General features: G+C 35.4%; 1 protein-coding gene across 4 annotated transcripts in view; it reads right to left on the bottom strand.

Moving 5' to 3' along the window:
- Positions 1 to 26178, bottom strand: part of SCAPER (S-phase cyclin A associated protein in the ER) — a 499446-nt gene that overhangs the window by 331480 nt on the left and 141788 nt on the right. For 2 of the 4 annotated variants that reach the window (XM_067029410.1, XM_067029413.1), the window contains 7 exons: positions 24935 to 25197; positions 20536 to 20769; positions 9308 to 9478; positions 8521 to 8596; positions 8208 to 8325; positions 7822 to 7933; positions 4127 to 4267 (listed from right to left, as the gene is read on the bottom strand). In XM_067029410.1, coding sequence (XP_066885511.1) covers positions 4127 to 4267; positions 7822 to 7933; positions 8208 to 8325; positions 8521 to 8596; positions 9308 to 9478; positions 20536 to 20769; positions 24935 to 25197 — 1115 coding nt within the window. The remainder of the gene's footprint in view (positions 1 to 4126; positions 4268 to 7821; positions 7934 to 8207; positions 8326 to 8520; positions 8597 to 9307; positions 9479 to 20535; positions 20770 to 24934; positions 25198 to 26178) is intronic. The other 2 variants (XM_067029411.1, XM_067029414.1) reach the window with 1 other exon arrangement.

The raw sequence follows: 26178 nt of genomic DNA, 5'->3' as shown, positions 1-26178 counted from the left end.
AAGAAAAGAAAAAAAAAAGATCAAAATCCCTCACAAACATTGATGCAAAAATTCTTAAAATTTTAGCAAATGAAGCACATCAAAATATAAAACTGATATTATATCATGACCATGTGAGGTTTATCCTAGAATTGCACAGTTACTTTGGTATCTGACAATCAAATACTGAAATTCACCATTTTAAGATCTTAAAAAAAACACATAACATCCTCTCAATAAATGCAGAAAAAGCAGGTAACCAAATTCAAAGTCCATGGTTAAAAAATTTTAGTAACTAGGAATAGAAAGGAAGTTCCTCGGGCTTCCCTGGTGGTGCAGTGGTTGAGAGTCCTCCTGCCGATGCAGGGGACATGAGTTCATGCCCTGGTCTGGAAAGATCCCACATGCTGCAGAGTGGCTAGGCCCGTGAGCCATGGCTGCTGAGCCTGTGCATCCAGAGCCTGTGCTCCACAACGGGAGAGGCCACAACAGTGAGTGGCCCGTGTACCGCAAAAAAGAAAAAAGAAAGGAAGTTCCTCAATCTGATAAAGAACATCTATGAAAGACCTACAGCTAATATCACACTTACTGGTGAAAGACTGAACACTTTCTTCCTAAAATTAGGAGCAAGGCAATGATATTCGTTCTCATCACTAATCAACATTGTGCTAGTACTGGTTAATGCAATAAAGGGAGATTTAAAAATGAAAAACATACAGGAAAAGAAGAAATAAAACTAGAACTAGGGACTTCCCTGGTGGCGCAGTGGTTGAGAGTCCGCCTGCCGATGCAGGGGACGCGGGTTCGTGCCCCAGTCTGGGAGGATCCCACATGCCGTGGAGCGGCTGGGCCCGTGGGCCATGGCTGCTGGGCCTGCGCGTCTGGAGCCTGTGCTCCGCAGCGGGAGAGGCCGCAGCAGTGAGAGGCCCGCATATCACAAAAAAAAAAAAAAAAAAACTAGAACTAGAAGGTTCAGCAGGGTTGTAGGATATAAGGTAATACACTAAAATCAAATGTGTTTCTATAAGTTAGCAGCAAACAATTAGAAATAAATTTAAAACAAGTTACTATTGACAACAGCATTAAAAATATGAACTGCAGATAAATTTCATAAAATATATACAAAGACCAAAATAAATGGAGATATATGCCATTAGACATATGGTTCAGAATACTCAATATCATTAGGATGACAAGTCTCCCCCAGATTAATCTATATATTCAATGCAATTCTAATCAAAATACAGGCAGGCCTCTTTTGGGGGGGAGGAGTAGAAATTCACAAGCTGATCCTATAAATTACATGGAAATGCAAAGAACCTAAAAGAGCAAAAATAGTTTTAGAAGAAAATAAAACTGAAGGATTTATACTTCTTGATTTCATGACTTATTATAAAGGTACAGTAATGAAGATAAAGTGTTATTTATAAAGATAAATGTGACAGAACAGAAAACCAGAAATAGACCCACACATATATAGCCAACTGCTTTCCAACAAGGGTCTACGGCAATCCATTATACAAAAGATAGTCTCTTTAACAACTGATACTGGAACATTATATAACCATATGAAAAAAATGAACCTCAACCCTACCTCACACCATATAAAAACTTAACTCAAAATGGAACATAGACCTTATCGTAAAATTTAAAACTTCTAGAGAAAACTTAAGGGAAAATCTTAGTGACCTTAAGTTTATGTAAAGATTTTTAAAATAGGGCACAGAAAAACAAAGTATAGAAAAAAAAAGTCAATATATGGGAACTTTCCAATTTTTAAAACTTCAAAAGACACTTTTAAGAAAATGAAAAGGCAATCCGTAGACTGAGAGAAAATATTTGCAAAACATAGATATTAATATCTAAAATATACAAAGTCCTCTAAAAATCCTGCTATTTGCGACAACATGGATGAAACTGGAGGGTATTATGCTAAGTGAAATAAGCCAGACAGAGAAAGAAAAATACTGCATGGTATCACTTATATCTGGAATATAAAAGAAAAGGTGAAACTCATCGAAACAGATTTTTCTTTCTGTAGTTGATTTCTAGTTTCATACCATTGTGGTTGGAAAAAATGCTCAATATAATTTCTATCCTCTTAAATTTGTTGAGACTTGTTTTGTGGTCTAGTATGTGATCTATCCTGGAGAACATTCCATGTACACGTGAAAAGAATGTTTATTTTGCTGTTTTTGAATATAATGTCCTACAGATATCTATTCGGTCCAACTAGTCTATTGCATCATTTAAGACCATCACTGCCTTATTGATTTTCTGTCCAGATATGGAACTAACAGAAATGCCCATCAACAGATGAATGGATAAAAAAGATGTGACATATATATACAATGGACTATTATTCAACCATAAAAAAATGAAATTCTGCCATTTGCAGCAACATGGATGGACCTAGAGAATGTTATGCTTAGTGAAGTAAGTCAGGCAGAGAAAGACAAAACCTGTATGATATCACTTATAATTGGAATCTAAAAAATAATACAAATGAATATATATTCAAAACAGAAACCGACTCAGAGATATAGAAAACAAACAAACCAGTGGTAACCAAAGGGAAGAGGAGAGAAGGGAGGGGCAAATTATGGGTACAGAATTAAGACATACAAAGTACTATGTATAAAATAGATAACAAGGATATATTGCTATTACATGGAATTACAGCCATTATCATGTAATAACTTTTAATGGAGTATAATCTGTAAAAATACTGAATCACTATGCTGTACAACTGAAACTAACACAATATTGTAAATCAACTATACTTCAATTCAAAAAACGCAAAGAAAGAGAGAACAGAAAAGTAGTTGCCACAGGCCTGGGGGAGGCAGATAGAAACAGGGAGAGATTGGTAAAAGGGGACAAACTTTTAATTATAAGATGAATGAAATCCGAGCATCTAATGTATAACATGGTAACTATAGTTGATAACACTGTATTGTACTGATATAACTGAAATACGCTAAGAGGGTAGAACTTAAATGTTCACACACACACAGAAGATAAATAAGTGAGGTGATGGATATGTTAATTAACTGGATGAGGGAAATTCTTTCACAATGTATATGTATATCAAATCACCATGTAAATATCTGTTTTATTTGTTAATTATATTTCAGAAAAGCTGAAAAAGAGAACTGTTTGACTAATAACAAAACAATCTAATTTTAAAAATTAACAAAGATATTTGAACAAACACTGTAAGAGCTACAGACAAGAAATACACATGTGAAAAGATGTTCAGAAAGCAAATTAAAACCTCACGACACTATACATAAAGACTAATATGGAATGGTTAGAATTACAGTATGTAACCATGTCAAGTGTTGGTGAGAATGTGGCTAACTAGAACTCTCCTGCACTGCTGGTAAGAGTATATAAAGTGTTTCTTTAAAAGTTAAACCTATCATAAGACTCTGCCAATCTCAGGTATTTACCAGAGAAAATGAAAGCACACCTCTGCACAAAGACTTGTACACGAATTTACACAGCACCTATATCTATAACAGCCAAAAACTGGAATGAAAACAAATGTCCATCAACAAGTGACAGGATTAACAAACTATGGTATTTCTACACAATGGTATACTTCTCAGCAATGAAAAGGAAATGATACACAACAGCATGGATAAAATTCAAAATAACTATGCTGAGTGAAAGATGCCAGAGGAAAGAGTACATACTCTATGATTCCATTCATATAAAATTCTGGAAAACACTAACATCCATAGTGACAAAAAGCAGATCAGCAATTGCATGGTAATAGAGTTGGAGGAAGGAATGAATTACAAAGAGGTATAAAGAAACTTTTGAGGGTGATGGAATTGTTTATTATTTTCATTGTACTGATGGCTTCAGGAATATATATGTCAAAACTCAACAAACTAATGCTTCACATATGTGTTATTTATTGTCTGTGAATTATAACTCAATAAACCTGTAAAAAATAATACATATCTCATAGGATTATTGTAAGAATAAGATATTGCACATAGTAAGTATCAAATAAGCATGTAAAAATGCTGTTATTCTGGCACAGGATAAACATTTGATAAACATTAGCTTCTTGTGTAACAACTGAAAAAGTACTCAAGTAACTAATTCAATGTTCAAAGCACCTAAGTTATACCTTAGCTTCTTCCTCTTGTGCTTTTTTAACAATTGCTTGTAACTGCACCTCTCGTTTAAATTCAGCATGAAGTAATTTCTCTTCCATCATCCTACGTCGTTGGTCTAGTAACTCTTCTTTCCACTTCCGGACATCTTTCTCCTATATGCAATGAATTATCACATCATTAATTTCAGCATACACAGTCACTTGACAAGAAGTGCAAACAGATAAACAGCTTAGGAATTATAAAATCAAGAACCTGGAAAGACCTAAAGGATCATGACTAATGATTACAAACACAGCCTATGGAGCCAGACTGGTGAGTTCATAATCTACCATGGTCACTTGCTAGATATATAAACTGGGCAACTTTTTTAGCCTATGTCTCAGTTTCCTTATCTATAAAGAGAATAGTAGTAGTACCTAACTCATACGTTTTCAAGATTGAGTGAATATATGTAAACTCTTAGAACAGTACATTAAACATTGCTCAAGAGAAATATTTGCTGTTATTATTATACTGCACTATGAGCACACTTAAAATGAAAATAGTGTGTATGTCTTAACCTTATAAACATTAATGGCTCTATAACCCAAATTCAAGACAGATTATTTTATCCTAGAAATTGAAAAAAAGGTGAGAAGTCTGAAAAATAAATATTTGCATAAGAAACATTCTCTGAAGGAACAGAGAGTTTTGACTATAGAAGAATAATTATGTTAGCTCCCTTTACTTCCTTAAAACAATATCAAATAGAAGAAGAAAAAGACTTGTTGTGTGCTCCAAGAAATCAGAACCTACACCAATAAGAATAAATTATAGAAAATCAATGTTGGCTCAACATGAATGGGAAGAAAACTAACATTTCAGTTGAATTTTAGCTACATAATAATTTATTTAACCACCTAAAAAAGTATGATGCAGGGCTTCCCTGGTGGCGCAGTGGTTAAGAATCCGCCTGCCGATGCAGGGGACACGGGTTCGTGCCCTGGTCCGGGAAGATCCCACATGCCGCGGAGCAAGTAAGCCCGTGAGCCATGGCCGCTAGGCCTGCGCGTCCGGAGCCTGTGCTCCGCAACGGGAGAGGCCACAGCAGTGAGAGGCCCGCATACCGCAAAAAAAAAAAAAAAAAAAAAAAAAAAAAAAAAAAAAAAAAAGTATGATGCAGAAACAGTTCTGGATTAGGAGCTAGGAACAGGTCCTTAAAGCTATAGCTCTGCAAATTATTGGTCACGTGACATTGGAAACAGCCCTTAGCCTCTCCTAGATTCAGTTTTCACATCTATAAAATGGGGTTCAGGGGGACTTCCCTGGTGGTGCAGTGGCTAAGAATCTGCCTGCCAATGCAGGAGACATGGGTTCGATCCCTGGTCTGGGAAAATCCCACATGCTACAGAGCTACTAAGCCCAAGCACCACAACTACTAAGCCTGCGCTCTAGAGCCCACAAGCCACAACTACTGAAGCCCACGCGCCTGGAGCCTGTGCTCCACAACAAGAGAGGACATCGCAGTGAGAAGCCTGCGCACTGCAATGAAGACCCAAGGCAGCCAAAAATAAATAAATAAAATAAATTTTTTTTTAAATGGGGTTCAGGAACCGTTCAACTCTGTGTGCCTCACAGAGGCACTGTGGTGATCAGATGAGACCATATATGCATAGAATAGTGTTGAAACTATAACTCATTATATAAATGGAAGGTGGGATTTATCATTTAAATTAATTGAAGGGATACCTACATTGATGGGAAAATTAAACCAGAGAACCGCTAATGTCTTGTACAATTTCAAGAATTTACTATTTTGTTTGCATGAGTATCTGCAGATTATATTACATAATGAGAAAATAAACTATATAATTTTATTTGTATTTAAAACACAGTAAGAAGGAAAATTATAATTGTGTTAGAGTATTTTTCTAAAGCTTAAAATGAAATAATATATTAACTCTTATAGAACCCCATGACATGGAGACTGTTTTTCATATTTGATCTATTCAATCTAAATGATTAAAATCTTGATTAAAATAATTAAATTCTTGAGATTCAGGTAAAGAGAAAAATTACAGATTTTCTTCCTTTCCCAGCCAACTTTTCTACTGTACTAAGGAGAATCTTACACCACCTCATTACAGGCTCCGGACACACAGGTTCAGCGGCCATGGCTCATGGGCCCAGCCGCTCTGCGGCATGTGGGATCTTCCCAGACCAGGGCACGAACCTGTGTCCCCTGCATCGGCAGGCGGATTCTCAACCACTGCGTCACCAGGGAAGCCCCACCACCTCATTTTTATATTCAAATTATTTGGTCCAATTATTTTTCCCAATTTTAAAACAAACATAAGTAATGCAAATATATTTAACCTAGGCATATTAGTCCTCCTTTCTAGGACCAGAAGTTAACAAAGGAGTTCACCTATACTATAACGGTTAGCTATCTTCTGTCATGCTGTGTTAGGTATATGTGGTACACAGACTCCAAGATGGCTCCAAATGATCCCAGCCACCTGGTATTCAGACCGTTCTGTATTTCCCTCCAACACTGTATCAGGATCGTGACCAATACAATTCATCAAAAGTGATGGTATACCACTTCCGAGATTAGGTTATAAAAGACAGTGCAGCTTCCATTTTGGCAGCTCACTTGTTCATTCTCTCTCTTTCTCGTCTTCTCTCAGATTACTCTGTGGGAAAGGTAGCAGCCATGTTATAAGAACATCAGGCTATGGAAAGACCCACATGGCAAGATACAGAGGTCCGTAGCCAACTGCTAAAGAGGAATCCAGGCCTGCCAATAACCACATGAGAGTTTGGAAGTGGATCCTTCAGCTCCAAATGACTGCTGCCCCAGACAACAGCTTGACTGCAACCTCAGGAGAGACTCTGAACAAAGAAATAACAACACAAGCCACTCCTGGTTTCCATGCCCAAGAAACTGTGAGCAGTTGTTTTAAGTGAAAATGTGTGTTGTTTTAAGCTGCTAAGTCTTGAGGTCCTTTGTTACACAGCACACATAACTAATACAGTACTCATGTCTGCCATGTGTAACTAACAATAAGAATGACCATATACTGAGCAACCACCACCCAAGCACCATGCTACTGTTTTACTTACTTGCCACTTTCATCATCACAACTGGTTAACAATGATAATTGTCATTTTATGGATAAAGAAATTAAAAGGCAGTATTGTTAAGTAATTTGCCCAGGGCGTCATATCCTATTATGTGGTTCAAACCAGGATTTCACCTGATTGGCCATCTCCAGAGCCCATGTTCTTTCCACTACACCACACTGACCAGAAGTTACACTGCCCTAAATACTCCAAGAATCTCTTCCATAAATCTAATTAGTACCCCACTTATTCAAATCTGATCATCTCAAGCTCAAAACTGTCCTACTAATTCATTGAACACTTTGCACAAGACTCCTCAAGGAAACCCCCACTGAAAATGGCAAAAGACAAAGTGCAGCTTTAATAATCCATGCGAACTCAGCAAAACAACCATTTACCAGCTTTTTTAGGAATGACAAATTCTGTTTTCTTTCTTTTTTTAACAGGTAGCTTTCTGTAACTCAGTAGATAGAAATGATTTTGTTTCTTAGTAAATTTATTTTTATTGTTCTTCTAGCTTCTCTCGAACCAGAAGAAGTCAAGTTGAAAATAAGCCCATCAATTTAAGGCAATCATACTTCCCTAAAAATTAAAAACTCACCCTTTCTAACAATTTCTGAAGCTTTAATGTTTTCTCTTCACGTAACTTTTCCCTTAGCTGCTGTGCTTTCATTTGTTTCTCTTCATGTTTCTTCTTAGATTCTGCAATTGTTCTATTAATACAAACAAATGGACAAGAGACACAAATGTTTACATGATAAAGTCACAAATATCTTCTTTAGTCTTCAAAGTTCTTAAAATAAATATTAAAAATATACAAAACTAACTTTGACCTAAAATTTCACAGAAACATTGTCACTTTTCAATGGATCTGGAAATGTCTTGAATAATGTACCTTAAAATAGTATGTAGTAACTCCATTTAATAGTCAAGAACATCTAGTTCCCTTCCTGTGAAACATTTCAAATTAATTTTCAAAGGCCAGACCTTTTACGAGATGGTGAGGAAAGTTTTTCATGCATGTGAATTCCATGTCCTGGAGGTCTAGCAGGTTCCTCCTCTACAATATCCCCCCAGGATGTATTTTGGCGCCAAGATTCACGAGCTGTTTTCAGAAAAAAGAAAACCGCTATTGTTTAACCACATAATTCTATAAAACCAACATTTGAGAACAGACTTTTAAAAGGCTCTCGCTCTTATTTATTTTATACAAAAACACCATGTAATAAGATAATGTATTTTATACCCCTCTACCTATACATACAACACACACATACACAAACATACAAACATGTAATACCTTCATAATCTGCAAGGACATCGTTCCAATCCATAGACATACCACAGAAAGATACACTTCCACTGCCCATGCTGGCCTAAAATGTAGTAGGAAAAATTGAGTAACAAATATTTGAAGCAATTATAACCTTATAAAATGAACTATATATGAAATCTTCCTACCTACTGCTCATATATTTCATTGAGCAAACAGTCCAAAACCAGAAAAAAGTTACATACCTCTTACAGTCACAATAATTACCAAGTTAAAAATACCACAGCCTATACATTTTAAGAGGAAGACTAACCTACCTGCCATTAACAGCAGAGACAAACCAAGTAATTTCAAAAGAAAACTATTGGGTTTAAACTATTACTACATAAATTCTGACATATTTAGAGCACACATCAGAAAAGCTAAAAAGTATTTGTTGGGCATTAAAATTTAATAGGAAAACATTGTAAACATTTATGATTACTTTTATTCTTTAAGAAATCCCTCTCATCAACATATATATCCTGAGCGCCTAGTGATAGCAAGGCAATGTATACTTTGCTTTTTATTAGCAGAAGGAAAAATGTATCTTTGATTCTTCTTCAATCTATACAATTATAATCTGAGAAATGCTGCATACTTACTTACTCTGAGATTCATTTTCTTGATTTGTAAAATGAGAAAACAACTTCCAACTTTTCAATTGCATTATGTATCAAGACACTTAGTAATGGTAAAGTGCTTAGAAAAAGACTTCCTATTGTTTATCATATAAGTCTCAATCACCCAGAGAATAAAAGTTTTAAAAGCTCACAGAAAAATCACTGTCGTTGTCAGTTTCAATATTGATATCATTGTTTTCTTCAGCTTCAATTTCTCTAGTTAACTGTTCCTCTTCAGCAATAGCACTAGCAATGGCTTCTTCATTGGCCTTTTCTAGGCGATCTGCTAGCTCTTCCTTTTTAGCAAGAACTTCTGCCATAGACTATAAAGTTAAAAACAAAAAGAAGAATCATCAGTTGACTAGAAAGTTAAGTAATTATTTCTTTATGTTCTAATCATAAATAGTATATATAAAAATACCATTGATCTAGAATTATAAAACTTGAGGTCCAGTTGTATGACTTGGAAATTTCTTAAAAGCAAAAGACTATTTTATATTCCATAAAATGATACAATAATCCATGAGACCTTTTTACCACACTGCTGTGTATGACAAACTGTGAAGTGGTATAAATAATAGTTATTGTTATTAATAATAAAGTGTGAATTTCATTTGAGCACCAAAATTCAAAACATTTACAGGTCAAATATTTGAAAAACAAAAGAAAAACATTATACTTTAAAGAGAATATAAATTATGCTGATGATGACACTTTCTGAACATATATACTTTATATATGTTTACTTACATACTTTATATATGTTTACATATACTTTACTTAAAATTATGCATTAGAATTATTTAATACAAATATATGCATCAGAATTATTAATTAATAAATCCCTATAAAAAGCTAAATATGTATACTATAAACCCTATAAACCCTAAAGCAAACAGTGAAATAACAAATATTTATGGCTACTAAGCCAAGAAAGGAGATAAATTATAAAAGAAAATTAATCAAAAAGATGGGAGAAAAAGGAAAAAGGGGATGAAGAACAGATGAGTCAAAGAGAAAAACAATAAGATGATAGATTTAAAGGAACCATATCAATAATCACATTACACGGAAATAGAGACTCAAATTGGATAAAAGCAAGACCCCAAATCACATGCTGCCCATAAGAAACCTAATTTAAATATGAGAATATAAACAGATTACAAATAAAAGAGCTACCATACTACCACTAACCAAAAGAAAGTTGAAGTACTAACATCAGACACAGTAGATTTCAGAGCAAAAAATATGACAAGGGATAAAGAAGGTCATTTCATAATGATAAACTGTTAATTCACTAAGAAGACAAACAATCCTAAAGGTTTATGAACTTAATAATAGACCTTCAAAATAAAAGAAGCAAAAACTGATAGAATTACAAAACAAAATAAGCTTAATGGGAATGTAAAATGATGCAGCTACTTTGGAAAACAGTCTGATAGTTTCTCACAAAGGTTAAATGTAAAGTTACCATATGACCCAACAATCCCATTCCTAGATGATACCCAGGAGAAATGAAAACATATGTTCACACAAAAACTTGTACACAAATATTTAGCAGCATTATTCATAAATTCCAAAAAGTGGAGAAAACCTAAATGTCCATCAACTGATGAATGGATAAAATGTGGTATATTCCACATTTTTCAAACAGTGGAATATTATTTGGGCATAACAAGGAATGAAATACTGATACAGGCTAAAACACGAATGAACCTTGAAAACAATAGGCCTAGTGAAAGAAACCATTCACAAAGACCACATATTGTATTCCACTTCTATGAAATGTCCAGAACAGGCAAATCTATAGAGGCAAAAGACAGATCAGTAGTTGTATAGGGCTGGGAGGGTGGAGTGAAAGGAAGGACTGCTAATGGGCACTTGTTTCTTTTTGTAGTGATGGAAGTGTTCTAAAACTAATTATGGTGATGTCTGCACAACTCTGTGAATATACTAAGAAACAGTGCACTGTACACTTTAAATGGATAAACTGTATGTTATGTAAATTATATCTCAATAAAGTTGGCTTAAAAAAAGTAGTCCCACAGATATATGCAAAGATTTCAGTACCCCTCTCTCAACTGATAGAACAAGTACAGACAATTGGCAAAGGAGACCTGAACAATATTATCAACAAAACTGACCTAGATATTTTCCCAAGAGAAATGAAAACATATGTGCAAAACAAAGACAAACGTTCATGGTGCCTTTATTCATAATAGAGAAACTGGCAACAACACAAATATCTGTCAACAATTGAATGGATAAACATACTAAGTTACATGCATACAACAGAGTACTCCTAAAGACAATATAAAGAGAAGGAACTATTAATATACACAACTACATGGATGAATCTCAAAATAATTATGCTGAGTGAAAGAAGCTAAACAAAGATTACATTATTCCATATACAGAAAGTTCTTAAAATGCTAATTAATATGTAGTGTAACAGCAGAATAGTGATAACCCTGGGAAGGGGAAACAGGGAAGAGCAGAAGGAGGGATTACAAAAGAGAATGTGAAAACTTTTGGAGGCAATCAATACTTTCATTATCTTGATTGTAGTGATGATTTCACAGGTATAAACACATGTCAAAATATATCAATGTGTATATCTTAAATATGTGAAGTTTACTGAAAACCAATAACACCTCAATAAAGGTATTAAAAATGCAAGTTCTTGAGCTTCAGCTTATTACTGAATTGGTCTGGAGTGGAGCCTAGACATGGTATACTTTTTAAAGCATCCCCTCCCCACTTAATTTCCCCTGTCGATACTATGCCCCCTCAAAACACACAAGATTGTCCCTGGGGAAGAGAATGGGGTGAGAGAGTTTAGATGACAATTTCTTTGCATCATAAGCTTTTTCTCTGTAAACTCTAGAATATTATAGAAACGAACTTGTTAAAGTGGCACACAAACATCATACCTAACAACGATTAAAAAAACTATTAAAGTTGAATATATTTAACTTTGCAGAAAGTAAGTTCTCACATAAGCCTATTTCCTTCTCAATTTTATCTTCTCCAGAGAACATTTCTATTTCACCTCTTAAGACCTGAAAAGATTTTAACAGAGTAACAGAGCTTAGAGATGAAATAATGATTCAATTATCCATATACAACTTCTACTATTTTCACACTGTGAAATTCAAATAAATATCTGCATACATAATCATTTTTTAAATTTCTAAATTTTCATTAAAATTTGTAATTTCAGTAAATCTAATAAAAATAAATCCATGGTAGCTAGGATTTACATCAGCACATTTTTACAATGTTGGCAAAAGTGGACCTTAAACATAAAGGGTCCTTTATGTTTAATAAATAAATTTTATTATTATAAATTCTTACAGTCATTTTCTTCTTGGGTTTCTGTTAAATAAGAGAACTACAGATTTTTTTAGTTGACCCATGCATGTGACAATACTATATTGAGGGAAAAAAAGAAAACAATTTTCTCAACACTGCAGCAATTTTCTATAACCCTCCACTTAGAACCTAAACAATGACGTGCTTATCTAGAGCAACCCACAGAAGTATCTGTGCCAAGACAAATTAAAAAAATAAAATTTTCTCAAAATCTTAGTTTAGTTAAAATACCTCTAAGACCTCTAAGGATATGCTAATATTCATACGTAGAGCAGAACTTATTTTCCTTCAAGTATATAAATGTCATTCTCAAAATAACCAAGCATTTTTAATACTCTACCATAAGCTTATTCTACCTATGTGATCAAAATAAAAATGATGAGAGAAGAATTTTTAAATAATTATTATATGCTTATTTAAGTATAGGATCTTTTTCCTTTTTAAAAATTTGATTCTCATAGAATCCATTTGCAAAACAAATAATTTGATAGCCAGTTATGAAAACAAAAATATAAATACGACCAATTTCTACCCATACATTAAACCCCCTACTTACATGACCATAAATTATTTAACCTTTAAAACATTCGCACTAAAAAACCTAAGTTAAAAAAAATTGCCCTTTATTCCTTTATAAAGGAATCTAAATATTTGTTTTTCTTATTACTGTAACTCTTAATTTTCCCTTAAACAACCTATCAGTTTCATTTGTATCTAATCTTATTCTCTCTCTAAAATGTATAATTTGGCTTAATATCATCTGCTGGTATCATCTTTCAACATGATGAGGCATTAAGTTTAAAAAGAAATTATAGTATACGGCGGCCAATTAAAAACTAAATTTTGAGTGTAGGAGGAGGAACCAAGACGGCGGAGTGGAAGGACATGCTCTCACTCCCTCTTGCGAGAACACCAGAATCACAACTAGCTGCTGGACAATCATCGACAGGAAGACACTGGAACTCACCAAAAAAGATACCCAACATACAAAGACAAAGGAGAAGCCACAATGAGAAGGTAGGAGGGGTGCAATCATAGTAAAATCAAATCCCATAACTGCTGGGTGGGTGACTCACAGACTGGAGAACACTTATACCACAGAAGTCAACCCAGTGGAGTGAAGGTTCTGAGCCCCATGTCAGGCTTCCCAGCTTGGGGGTCCAGCAACCGGAGGAAGAATTCCTAGAGAATCAAACTTTGAAGCCTAGTGGGAATTGACTGCAGGACTTCAACAGGACTGGGGGAAACAGAGACTCCACTTTTGGAAGGCACAAACAAAGCAGTGTGTGCATCAGGACACAGGGGAAGAAGCAGTGACCCCAGGGGAGACTGAACCAGACCTACCTGCTTGTGTTGGAGGGTCTCCTGCAGAATCGGGGTGGGGGGGGCTGTGGCTCACCGTGGGGACAAGGACACTGGCAGCAGAAGTTCTGGGAAGTACTCCTTGGTGTGAGCCCTCCCAGAGTCTGTCATTAGCCCCACCAAACAGCCCAGGTAGGCTCCAATGTTGGGTTGCCTCAGGCAAAACAACCACAGGGAGGGGTCCCAGCCCCACCCATCAGCAGTCAAGAAGATTAAAGTTTTACTGAGCTCTGCCCACCAGAGCAACAGTCAGGTCTACCCACCACCAGTCCCACCCATCAGGAAACCTACACAAGCCTCTTAGATAGCCTCATCCACCCGAGGGCAGAGAGCAGAAGTAAGAAGAATTACAATCCTGCAACCTGTGGAACAAAAACCACATTCACAGAAAGACAGACAAGATGAAAAGGCAGAGGGCTATGTACCAGATGAAGGAACAAGATAAAACCCCAGAAAAACAATTAAATGAAGTAGAGATAGGCAACCTTCCAGAAAAAGAATTCAGAATAATGACAGTGAAGATGATCCAGGACCTCGGAAAACGAATGGAGGCAAAGATTGAGAAGATGCACGAAATGTTTAACAAAGACTTAGAAGAAATAAAGAACAAACAGAGAGGAACAATACAATAACAGAAATGAAAACTACACTAGAAGGAATCAATAGCAGAATAACTGAGGCAAAAAAAGAGATAAGTGACCTGGAAGACAGAATGGTGGAATTCACTGCTGTGGAAAAAAATAAAGAAAAAAGAATGAAAAGAAATGAAGATAGCGTTAAGAGACCTCTGGGACAACATTAAACGCAACAACATTCGCACTATACAGGTCCCAGAGGAGAAAAGAGAGCAAAAGGACCAGAGAAAATATTTGAAGAGATTATAGTCGAAAATTCCCTAACATGGGAAAGGAAATAGCCACCCAAGTCCAGGAAGCGCAGCAAGTCCCATGCAGGATAAACCCAAGGAGAAACACGCCAAGACACGTTAATAAAATTGGTAAAAATTAAAGACAAAGAAAAATTACTGAAAGCAGCAAGGGAAAAACGAAAAATAACATAAAAGGGAATTCCCATAAGGCTAACAGCTGATTTCTCAGCAGAAGAGCTACAAGCCAGAAGGGAGTGGCATGATATAGTGAAAGTGATGAAAGGGAAGAACTTACAACCAAGATTACTCTACCCGGCAAGGATCTCATTCACATTCGATGGAGAAATCAAAAGCTTTACAGGCAAGCAAAAGCTATGAGAATTCAGCACCACCAAACCACCTTTACAACAAATGCTAAAGGAACTTCTCTAAGTGGGAAACACAGGAGAAGAAAAGGACCTAAAAAAACAAACCCAAAACAATTAAGAAAATGGTCATAGGAACACACATATCAATAATTACCTTAAACGTGAATGGATTAAATGCTCCAACCAAAAGACACAGGCTTGCTGAATGAATACAAAAACAAGACCCATATATATGCTGTCTACAAGAGACCCACTTCAGACCTAGGGACACATACAGACTGAAAGTGAGGGGATGGAAAAAGATATTCCATGCAAATAGAAATCAAAAGAAAGCTGGAGTAGCTATGCTCATGTCAGATAAAATACACTTTAAAATAAAGAATGTTACAAAAGACAAGGAAGGACACTACATAATGATCAAGGGATCAATCCAAGAAGAAGATATAACAATTATAAATATATATTCACCCAACATAGGAGCAACTCAATACATAAGGCAACTGCTAACAGATATAAAAGAGGAAATCGGGGCTTCCCTGGTGGCGCAGTGGTTGAGAATCCACCTGCCGATGCAGGGGACACGGGTTCGTGCCCCGGTCCGGGAAGATCCCACATGCCTCGGAGTGGCTGGGCCCATGAGCCATGGCCGCTGAGCCTGCGTGTCCGGAGCCTGTGCTCTGCAATGGGAGAGGCCACAACAGTGAGAGGCCCATGTACTACAAAAAAAAAAAAAAAAAAAAAAAGAGGAAATCGACAGTAACACAATAATAGTGGGGGACTTTAACACCTCATTTACACCAATAGACAGATCATCCAAACATAAAATAAACAAGGAAACAGAAGCTTTAAATGACACAATAGACCAGATAGAATTAATTGATATTTTTAGGACATTCCATCCAAAAACAGCAGATTACACTTTCTTCTCAACTGTGCACAGAACACTATCCAGGAGAGATCACATCTTGGGTCACAAATCAAGCCTCAGTAAATTTAAGAAAATTAAAATCATAACAAGCATCTTTTTTGACCACAATGCTATGAAATTAGAAATGAATTACAGGGGAAAAAAAGTAAAAAACACAAACACGTGGAGGCTTAAAAATACGTTACTAAACAACCAAGAGATCACTGAAGAAATCAGAGAGGAAATCAAGAAGTACCTAGAGACAAATGACAATGAAAACATGACAATCCAAAACTTATGGGATGCAGCAAAAGCAGTTCTAAGAGCGAAGTTTATAGCTATATAAGCCTACCTCAAGAAATAAGAAAAATCTCAAGTAAACAATCTAAACTTTCACCTAAAGTAACTAGAGAAAGAATAACAAACAAAACCCAAAGCTAGCAGAAGGAAAGAAATCATAAATATCAGAGCAGAAATAAATGAAATAGAAACAAAGAAAATAATAGCAAAGAAAATAAAACTAAAATCTGGTTCTTTGAGAAGACAAGCAAAATTGATAAACCATTAGCCAGACTCATGAAGAAAAAGAGGGAGAGGACTCAAATCAATAAAATGAGAAATGAAAAAGGAGAAGTTACTTTAGACACTGTAGAAAAACAAAGCATCCTAAGACACTACTACAAGCAACTCTATGCCAATAAAATGGACAACCTGGAAGAAATGGACAAATTCTTAGAAAGGTAAAACCTTCCAAGACTGAATCAGGAAGAAATAGAAAATATGAACAGACCAATCACAAGTAATGAAATTGAAACTGTGATTAAAAATCTTCCAACAAACAAAAGTCCAGGACCAGATGGCTTCACAGCTGAATTCTATCAAACATTTAGAGAAGAGTTAACACCCATCCTTCTCAAACTTTTCCAAAAAATTGCAGAGGCAGGAACACTCCCAAACTCATTTATGAGGCCACCATCACCCTGATACCAAAACCAGACAAAGATACTACAAAAAAAGAAAATTACAGACCAATATCACTGATGAATATAGATGCAAATCCTCAACAAAATACGAGCAAACAGAATCCAACAACACATTAAAAGGATCATACACCATGATCAAGTGGGATTTATCCCTGGGATGCAAGGATTCTTCACTATACACAAATCAATCAATGTAAAACACCATATTAACAAATTGAAGAATAGAAACCATATGATCATCTCAATAGATGCAGAAAAAGCTTTTGACAATATTCAACACCCATTTATGATAAAAACTCTCCAGAAAGTAGGCATAGAGGGAACCTACCTCAACATAATAAAGGTCATATATGACAAACCCACAGCAAACGTCATTCTCAATGGTGAAAAACTGAAAGTATTTCCTCTAAGATCAGGAACGAGACAAGGATGTCCACTCTCACCACTATTATTCAACATAGTTTTGGAAGTCTTAGCCACAGCAATCAGAGAAGAAAAAGAAATAAAAGGAATACAAATTGGAAAAGAAGTAAAACTGTCATTATTTGCAGATGACATGATACTATACATAGAGAATCCTAAAAATACCACCAGAAAACTACTAGAGATAATCAATGAATTTGGTAAAGTTGCAGGATACAAAATCAATGCACAGAAATCTCTTGCATTCCTATACATTAATGATGAAAAATCTGAAAGAGAAATTAAAAAAACACTCCCATTACCACTGCAACAAAAAGAATACAATTCCTAGGAATAAACCTACCTAGGGAGACAAAAGACCTGTATGCAGAAAACTGTAAGACACTGATAAAAGAAATTAAAGATGATACCAACAGATGGAGAGATATACCATGTTCTTGGATTGGAAGAATCAATATCGTGAAAATGATTATACTACCCAAAGCAATCTACAGATTCAATGCAATCCCAATCAAGTTACCAATGGCATTTTTTACAGAGCTAGAACAAATCATCTTAAAATTTGTATGGAGACACAAAAGACCCCGAATAGCCAAAGCAGTCTTGACGGAAAAAAATGGAGCTGGAAGTATAAGACTCCCTGACTTCAGACTATACTATAAAGCTACAGTAATCAAGACAATATGGTACTGGCACAAAAACAGAAATATAGATCAATGGAACAGGATAGAAAACCCAGAGATAAACCCACACACCTAAGGTCAACTAATCTATGACAAAGGACGCAAAGATATACAATGGAGAAAAGACAGTCTCTTCAATAAGTGGTGCTGGGAAAATTGGACAGCTACGGGTAAAAGAATGAAATTAGAATATTCTCTAACACCATACACAGAAATAAACTCAAAATGGATTCGAGACCTAAATGTAAGACCAGACACTATAAAACTCTTAGAGGAAAACATAAGAAGAACACTCTTTGACATAAACCACTGCAAGATCTTTTTTGATCTACCTCCTAGAGTAATGGAAATAAAAACAAAAATAAACAAATGGGACCTAATGAAACTTGAAAGCTTTTGGACAGTAAAGGAAACCATAAACAAGACAAAAAGACAACCCTCAGAATGGGAGAAAATATTTGCAAACGAATCAATGGACAAAGGATTAATCTCCAAAATATATAGACAGCTCATGTAGCTCAATATTAAAGAAACAAACAACCCAATCCAAAAATGGGCAGAAGACCTAAATAGACATTTCTCCAAAGAAGACATACAGTACGCCAAGAGGCACATGAAAAGCTGCTCAACATCACTAATTATTAGAGAACTGCAAATCAAAACTACAATGAGGTATCACCTCACATCATTTAGAATGGGCATGATCAGAAACTCTACAAACAACAAATGCTGGAGAGGGTGTGGAGAAAAGGGAACCCTCTTGCACTGTTGGTGGGAATGTAAATTGATACAGCCACTATGCAGAACAGTATGAAGGTTCCTTAAAAAACTACAAACAGAATTACTGGGAATATACCCAGAGAAAAGCATAATTCAAAAAGACACATACACCCCAATGTTCATTGCAGCACTATTTACAATAGCCAGGTGATGGAAGCAACCTAATTGTCCATCGACAGACGAATGGATAAAGAAGTTGTGGTACATATATACAATGGAATATTACTCAGCCATAAAAAGGAATGAAATTGAATCATCTGTTGAGATGTGGATCGAGCTAGAGACTGTCATACAGAGTTAAGTTAGTCAGAAAGAGAAAAACAAATATCGTATATTAACGCCTTTATGTGGCACCTAGGAAAATGGTACAGATGAACCAGTTTGCAAGGCAGAAGTTGAGACACAGATGTAGAGAATAAACATATGGACACCAAGGGGGGAAAACCGCGGTGGGGTGGGGATGGTGGTGTGCTGAATTGGGCGATTGGGATTGACATGTATACACTGGTGTGTATAAAAGTGATGACTAATAAGAACCTGCAGTATAAAAAACAAAGAAAACATATAAAAACTAATACTAAACTTCTTTGGGTTATTTGTATGGAAATATGTTAATATAAATGTTTCAGACATTACATGAAATTTCTAAAAATCTTATATGCTCTGGTATAATGTTATAAGTCATAATTCTAGTTATTACTTTAAAATGTATATCTTAGAAAAAACTAAATTTTCTTGTCAATTGCAAAAAAAGAAAAACCTAAATTTGAATTTTTTTCTCAACAACTTTTTATATGTGCCTATTCCTTTTGAAAGTTACTTTTAAACAAAGCCAGCATGACCTGTTCTGAATTATACTCAGGCCAAGTATCTTAATACTAAAATGGGAAGGAGAAAGACATGAGCAGAATTAAGTAGTCATCCAAAAACATAAACCTATAAATAATTTTAAGTCAATGCATTTTAAAATATTCTGCAATAGGGATGATTAATAAATTTCATCTTAAAGACCAACTCCAAGCAAATGACAATAACTGTCTAAAGTACTCTGTTAAGAGAATTCTTAAAGCTAAGTTCATTAAACACAATTTCCCATCTATCAGAGTGGTAGATGTTGCATAGATAACATTATTATGATAGTTTCTTAATGCTAAAGAACATGTGATCAAATCACACACAAAGTGAATGATTTTGAGCAAGCTATTTAATTCTCACAGTCTCATTTCCTTCCTCTACAAAATAAGAAGAAACTTAACTATATCAAAGGACTGCTATAAGAATAAAATGAATAACATATATAAAATGCTATGTTAAAATCTGTTTTCAGGGCTTCCCTGGTGGCGCAGTGGTTGAGAGTCTGCCTGCCGATGCAGGGAACACGGGTTCGTACCCTGGTCCAGGAAGATCCTACATGCTGCAGAGCGGCTAGGCCCATGAGCCATGGCCGCTGAGCCTGCGCATCTGGAGCCTGTGCTCCACAACAGGAGAGGCCACAACAGTGAGAGGCCTGCATACCGCAAAAAAAAAAAAAAAGTACTTTTAAAGTGTAGAGAAATATACATTACAATTTTTTATTATTGGGGTTTATACCTCTAATATATTTACTCAGAATTCCGATAAGTTGCTCTTACCAAGTTAGCAGCACTCACATTTGAAATATCTGAAGGATCCATTTCACTTTCTATTCTCGCTTTCTCTTCTGAAAATTTGTCTTCACTTGCTTGCAAAGGTGTGTCAGCTTTCTGAGTAACTGAAACACACTCTGTATCAATGTGAACGGCAGGTATTTCAGAAGTTTGCACAGAATTGTCTTGTAAGAAACTACAGCCAGAGTTCTTGACATCATCCAGTGTACTCACTGTGAACTAACGAAACATATTACAGATTGAATCAGAGATAACAAAAAATACTCACCAACTTATTTCACTCTAGAAAACCTGATTCTGCTTAACCTATCAACTGTAAAGCAGCAGCTGACTAACTGACAGACAAGACAACTCAAGTCATTTTTTGGTATGTTTCAAGTGTAAGAAGAGAAACCATTAAGCAGTCACAAATTTTATTTGCACATCTACTATGTTTAGGACACTGTCTGAAGTGCTTTAGCAAATTAATCAATATATATTGTAGTTACATTTTATTTTAGTAGGCTGATTCCTGATGAGTACCCTATACGCCTCACAAAAGAAATCTAGCCACAAGTATAACACTCTGTCTTATATTCAAATAACTAAAGGTATTTACATGGTTTTTAATATCAAATGAAGGCACTTTTCACCAAATATGTACTTCCAGGGCATTTTACTCAAAAACATTAAATTCGCTCTCTTAAGATAACATTAACACATCCTCGAAGCATCTTTCATAAACATCCACATAGCACATAATAATAAATCTCAGATCTAAAAGAGAAATACACCATAAAAAGTAGAGTATATGTCAGCATGCAGTTTCATTATGCAATTCATATTCTTTAGACTTCAATAGGCTCTCCATTCCCCTTTAGGAATATTTAACACATAACCAACAGAAACATGAAAACCATTTAAACAAACACAACTTTTGCTGAAGTCAAATACATACCCATTTTTTAAAAACTTTCTAGTTTAGTGAATAGGAACAAGCCTTTATTTTCACTTTCTAACAGAGTACAGAAAGAATGCTATGTTTTCCAGCTATACTCAGAGTAATGAACTTCTAGGAGAAGAACTAAAATCTAAAATTGTGAATTTAAAACTTACATCACTACTTAAATAAACATTATATAAACAGTGCAATGGCCATAAAAACCTTAGTTTGATATAGTATTTATATAAATATTAAACTTGGCCAAGTCACATAAACTACTTTAAAAATCCTACTATTGGTTAGAACTTTAAAGTGTCCCAAAGTGTTCATTTTAGCATAAGCATTATTCAAATTGCATCACAATGTTTATATTGCTATCAACATTATCCATACATCAGTCACCATGGTTTATAATCTTCTCAGTAATATTTACATCAGCATTATTGATCTTCACAATATAGTCAACCCTGTTTATTAAAAAATCAATATCAACTTAAATAACAAAATCAAAGCTGAACTATAATGTTGAAAAATATGTAAAAATGCTAATTCCATTTTCAGAATGACAGTGGAGAAAACAATTATTAATATTAGCTTGACCACCACAAGCAGTGAACTTTTATACTGAAATAATTTAACAATAATTACTCAAAAGTTCTATGTATAGGGCTTCCCTGGTGGTGCAGTGGTTGAGGGTCCGCCTGCCGATGCAGGGGACATGGGTTCGTGCCCTGGTCCAGGAAGATCCCACATGCCGCAGAGCAGCTAGGCCCGTAAGCCATGGCCGCTGAGCCTGCACATCTGGAGCCTGTGCTCCGCAATGGGAGAGGCCACAACAGTGAGAGGCCCACATACCACAAAAAAAAAAAATTCTATGTATAGACTATTTCTAAAACCTCAAAAAAATCACATAAATTTATTCATTACACAAAATCAGCATAATTTTTATACTATTAAATTTTATCGTTAAAATATAATACATGTACCAAGAATGCTAGATGTTAGTTAAGTGATATAAAAAGTGTTTTCGTCATTAAATTTACCTGCATTTAAAAGTTTCTTAAAGTTTCACCCAACAACTATGTACTGATTACTTCCTATGTATCTATGACTCTGCTCCATATTATGGGAAATTAAAAGGCAGCATAAGATAATGCCCACAAGGAGCTTTCAATCTCATGTGGGCACAAAACATACATACATTAAAGAGTTATAAAACATCAGGAACAATGTAGGATTAAGAGCCATTATTATCATTAAGGAAGAAATACATGGAAGTTGAGCACAGTTTCTAATAAAAATAAATATCCTACAGGTAAAAGGAAAGAATTTTAAAAGGCAGATACTATTCTGGACTGAGAAATACGACAACTATTTTACAACTTTTTTACTTAGTCCCTGTACCTTATCAAAGAATCTCTCTTATATTTCATTAGTTATTTTACATAAAATTATACTAACTGAACATAAATCTTTCTGTAAACAAATATCTTTTAAAAATGCATTGCTGAATCAAAAAATCTAGAAACAATAAATGCTGGAGAGGATGTGGAGAAAAGGGAACACTCTTGCACTGCTGGTGGGAATGTAAGTTCATACAGCCACTATGGAGAACAGTATGGAGGTTCCTTAAAAAACTACAAATAGAACTACCATACGACCCAGCAATCCCACTCCTGGGCATATACCCTGAGAAAACCATAATTCAAAAAGAGTCACGTACCACAATGTTCATTGCAGCACTATTTACAATAGCCAGAACAAGGAAGCAACCTAAGTGTCCATCGATAGATGAATAGATACAGAAGATGTGGCACATATATATAATGGAATATTACTCAGCCATAAAAAGAAACGAAACTGAGTTATTTGTAGTGAGGTGGATGGACCTAGAGTCTGTCATACAGAGTGAAGTCAGTCAGAGGAGAAAAACAAATACCATATGCTAACACATATATATGGAATCTAAGAAAAAAAAAATGTCATGAAGAGACTTGCGGTAGGATGGGAATAAAACACAGACCTACTAGAGCATGGACTTGAGGATATGGGGACGGGGAAGGGTAAGCTGTGACGAGGTGAGAGAGTGGCATGGACATATATACACTACCAAATGTAGGGTGGATAGCTACTGGGAAGCAGCCGCATGGCAAAGGGAGATCAGCTCGGTGCTCTGTGACCACCTAGAGGGGTGGGATAGGGAGGGTGGGAGGGAGGGAGACGCAAGAGGAAAGAGATATGGGAACATATGTATATGTATAACTGATTCACTTTGTTGTAAAGCAAAAACTAACACACCATTGTAAAGCAATTATACTCCAATAAAGATGCTAAAAAATAAAAAAGAAAAAAAAAAGCATTGCTGGGACTTCCCTGGTGGTCCAGTGGTTAAGACTCCATACTTCCAAGGCAGGGGGTGCAGGTTCAATCCCTGGTCTGGGAACTAAGATGCCACATGCTATACAAGGTGGCCAAATAATAATAATAATAAAATAAAAATTTTTTTAAGTCCTGTTTTTTAAAAAAAATGCCTTGCTGAACCGAGTAAGTAAAATAAAATTCAAATGGACTGACAGAAGAGGACTGGGAATATTAACTTTAAAGAATTATTTAAATATAAATCACTCTATACTCAAATTGTAGGAAGTAAAAGTAGAGCAAGTGAAAAATTATTCTACTTTCATCACCATTTAAAATAACACTACAAATGAAGCAGGAGGACACCATTTTAACCAAGTAATCAAAGTTAACAAACTTGGGCAAATTGATATGATATGCCTTTAAATGTGAGGCTAAGAACAATCACTTTATTTCTGTCAAAAACGTATAAGCTAAAGTGAATAATGAATAAACAAACTGAAGAATGCTGTACAAAAAACACGCAATGTATACTTCAAAAATCTTAATGCCATGAAAGACAAAGTCAGGCTGAATAACTGTCCCTGGTGAAAGACATTAAAGAAACAAAGCCAAATACAATGTGTGATTCTAGATTGGATCATGCATCATGGAAAAAAATTCTATGAAGAAATTATTGGGAAAACTGGGAATTTTTGAATACAGACTATAAATTAGATAACAATATTATATAAATGTCAAATTCCCCAAATTTTATAATTATAGTGTGGTTATGTAAAAGACTTTCTTTGTTCTTCAGAGATATATGCTATAGCATTTAAAGGTGAATGGTTACGATGTTTGCACACTACTCTCAAATGTTTAGTATACAATATGAGTGTGTGATATGTAAATATAGAGAGAAAAAAATGTGGCAAAATGTTAATCTGTGAATCTACAAAAAGGGTACAGGAGAGTTCATTATTCTATTCTTGCAACTTTTCTGTAGATCTGAAATTTTTCACAATAAAAAGTAAAAAATGAAGTAGAAAAATTAAGACATTCCAACATGCATATATATATCCTTTATTAAAAAGCAATAAAAGGATTTTCAGAATGTACTACCTGGGTTCTCTCTGCAAGAGGATGATCACATGAGTGTAATGAGTCTTTGAGCCGAGATTCTATAGTATTAGAAGGTCCACCTCCAACAAATTCACCTTTCTGAATACTTTTGTCAGGTAAAAGACGTACATTTTCTTTATCACTGTCATCCTTTGACCTTAATGCTTCTGTTGGTAATGAAACTTTTGGCATCACTGCTGTTGATCGTGAACGAACAGGCCTTCCTCTCTGAACAGTTTCCCATCCTTCAGCATCTTTCCGTTCTATGAAATTGAGGGAAGAAAATAAATCAAGATTTCTTTGATGATAAACATTTTCAAAAACCTACAAAATAACATTTTCCAATCTAATTCCCATTAAATATAGCTAAAATATAAACATGACACTAATTACTATGCAAGGTGTATTGTGCACAAGTGTGTGTGTATTCTCTAGTCCCTACAACCACACTGTGGCACAGGTATAATTATCCCTATCTTACAAATGATAAAACTGAGATTAAGACTGACCTAACACCCTGGGACTTCCCTGGTGGTCCAGTGGTAAAGAATTCACCTTATAATACAGGGGACACGGGTTCAATTCCTGGTCCCACATGCTGTGGGGCAACTAAGCCAGAGCAGAACAACTACTGAGTTCACACACCTCAACTAGAGAGCCTGCATGCCGCAAACTACAGAGCCCATGCACCCTGGAGTCTGTGCATCACAACTAGAGAGAAACCCGTGTGCCACAACGAAAGATCCCACATGCCTCAATGAAGATCTGCCATGCCGCAACTAAGACCCAATGCAGCCAAAAATAAAATAAATAAGAAATAAATCCTTAAAAAACAAAAGAGACTGACCTAAGGCCCCATAGTCAGAAAGTAATAACATTTATATAGTGTATACCACGTGCTAGCACTGTTCTAGGTGCCTTAGATGTAACTGTTTTAAATCAACCCTCTTAGAGGGTTCACAACAACCCTCTAAGATCAGTACTATCATTCCCATATTACCAGTGAGGAAACTGAGACAAAGAGAGGTTGAGTAATTTACCCAAGGTCACACACTTAATAAAGGTAAAGCCAAGATGTAAGTCTAGGCAAATTGGTTCTGATGTCCATAGCCCAATGAATATGTAAAAACTACCCCTTCTTTTAGAATCCAAACATAGGCCTTGGTCCAAAATCCACGTTCTTTTTCCCCTGTCTCAGTACTAATAGTACACACTGACTTAGGAAAAAAAGGAAAAAAAAACTA

The sequence above is a fragment of the Kogia breviceps genome, chromosome 3, assembly GCF_026419965.1.
Source record: "Kogia breviceps isolate mKogBre1 chromosome 3, mKogBre1 haplotype 1, whole genome shotgun sequence".
NCBI lineage: Eukaryota > Metazoa > Chordata > Mammalia > Artiodactyla > Physeteridae > Kogia > Kogia breviceps.
The sequence above is the reverse complement of the archived record's forward strand: the minus strand, read 5'-3'. Positions and strand labels throughout refer to the sequence as shown.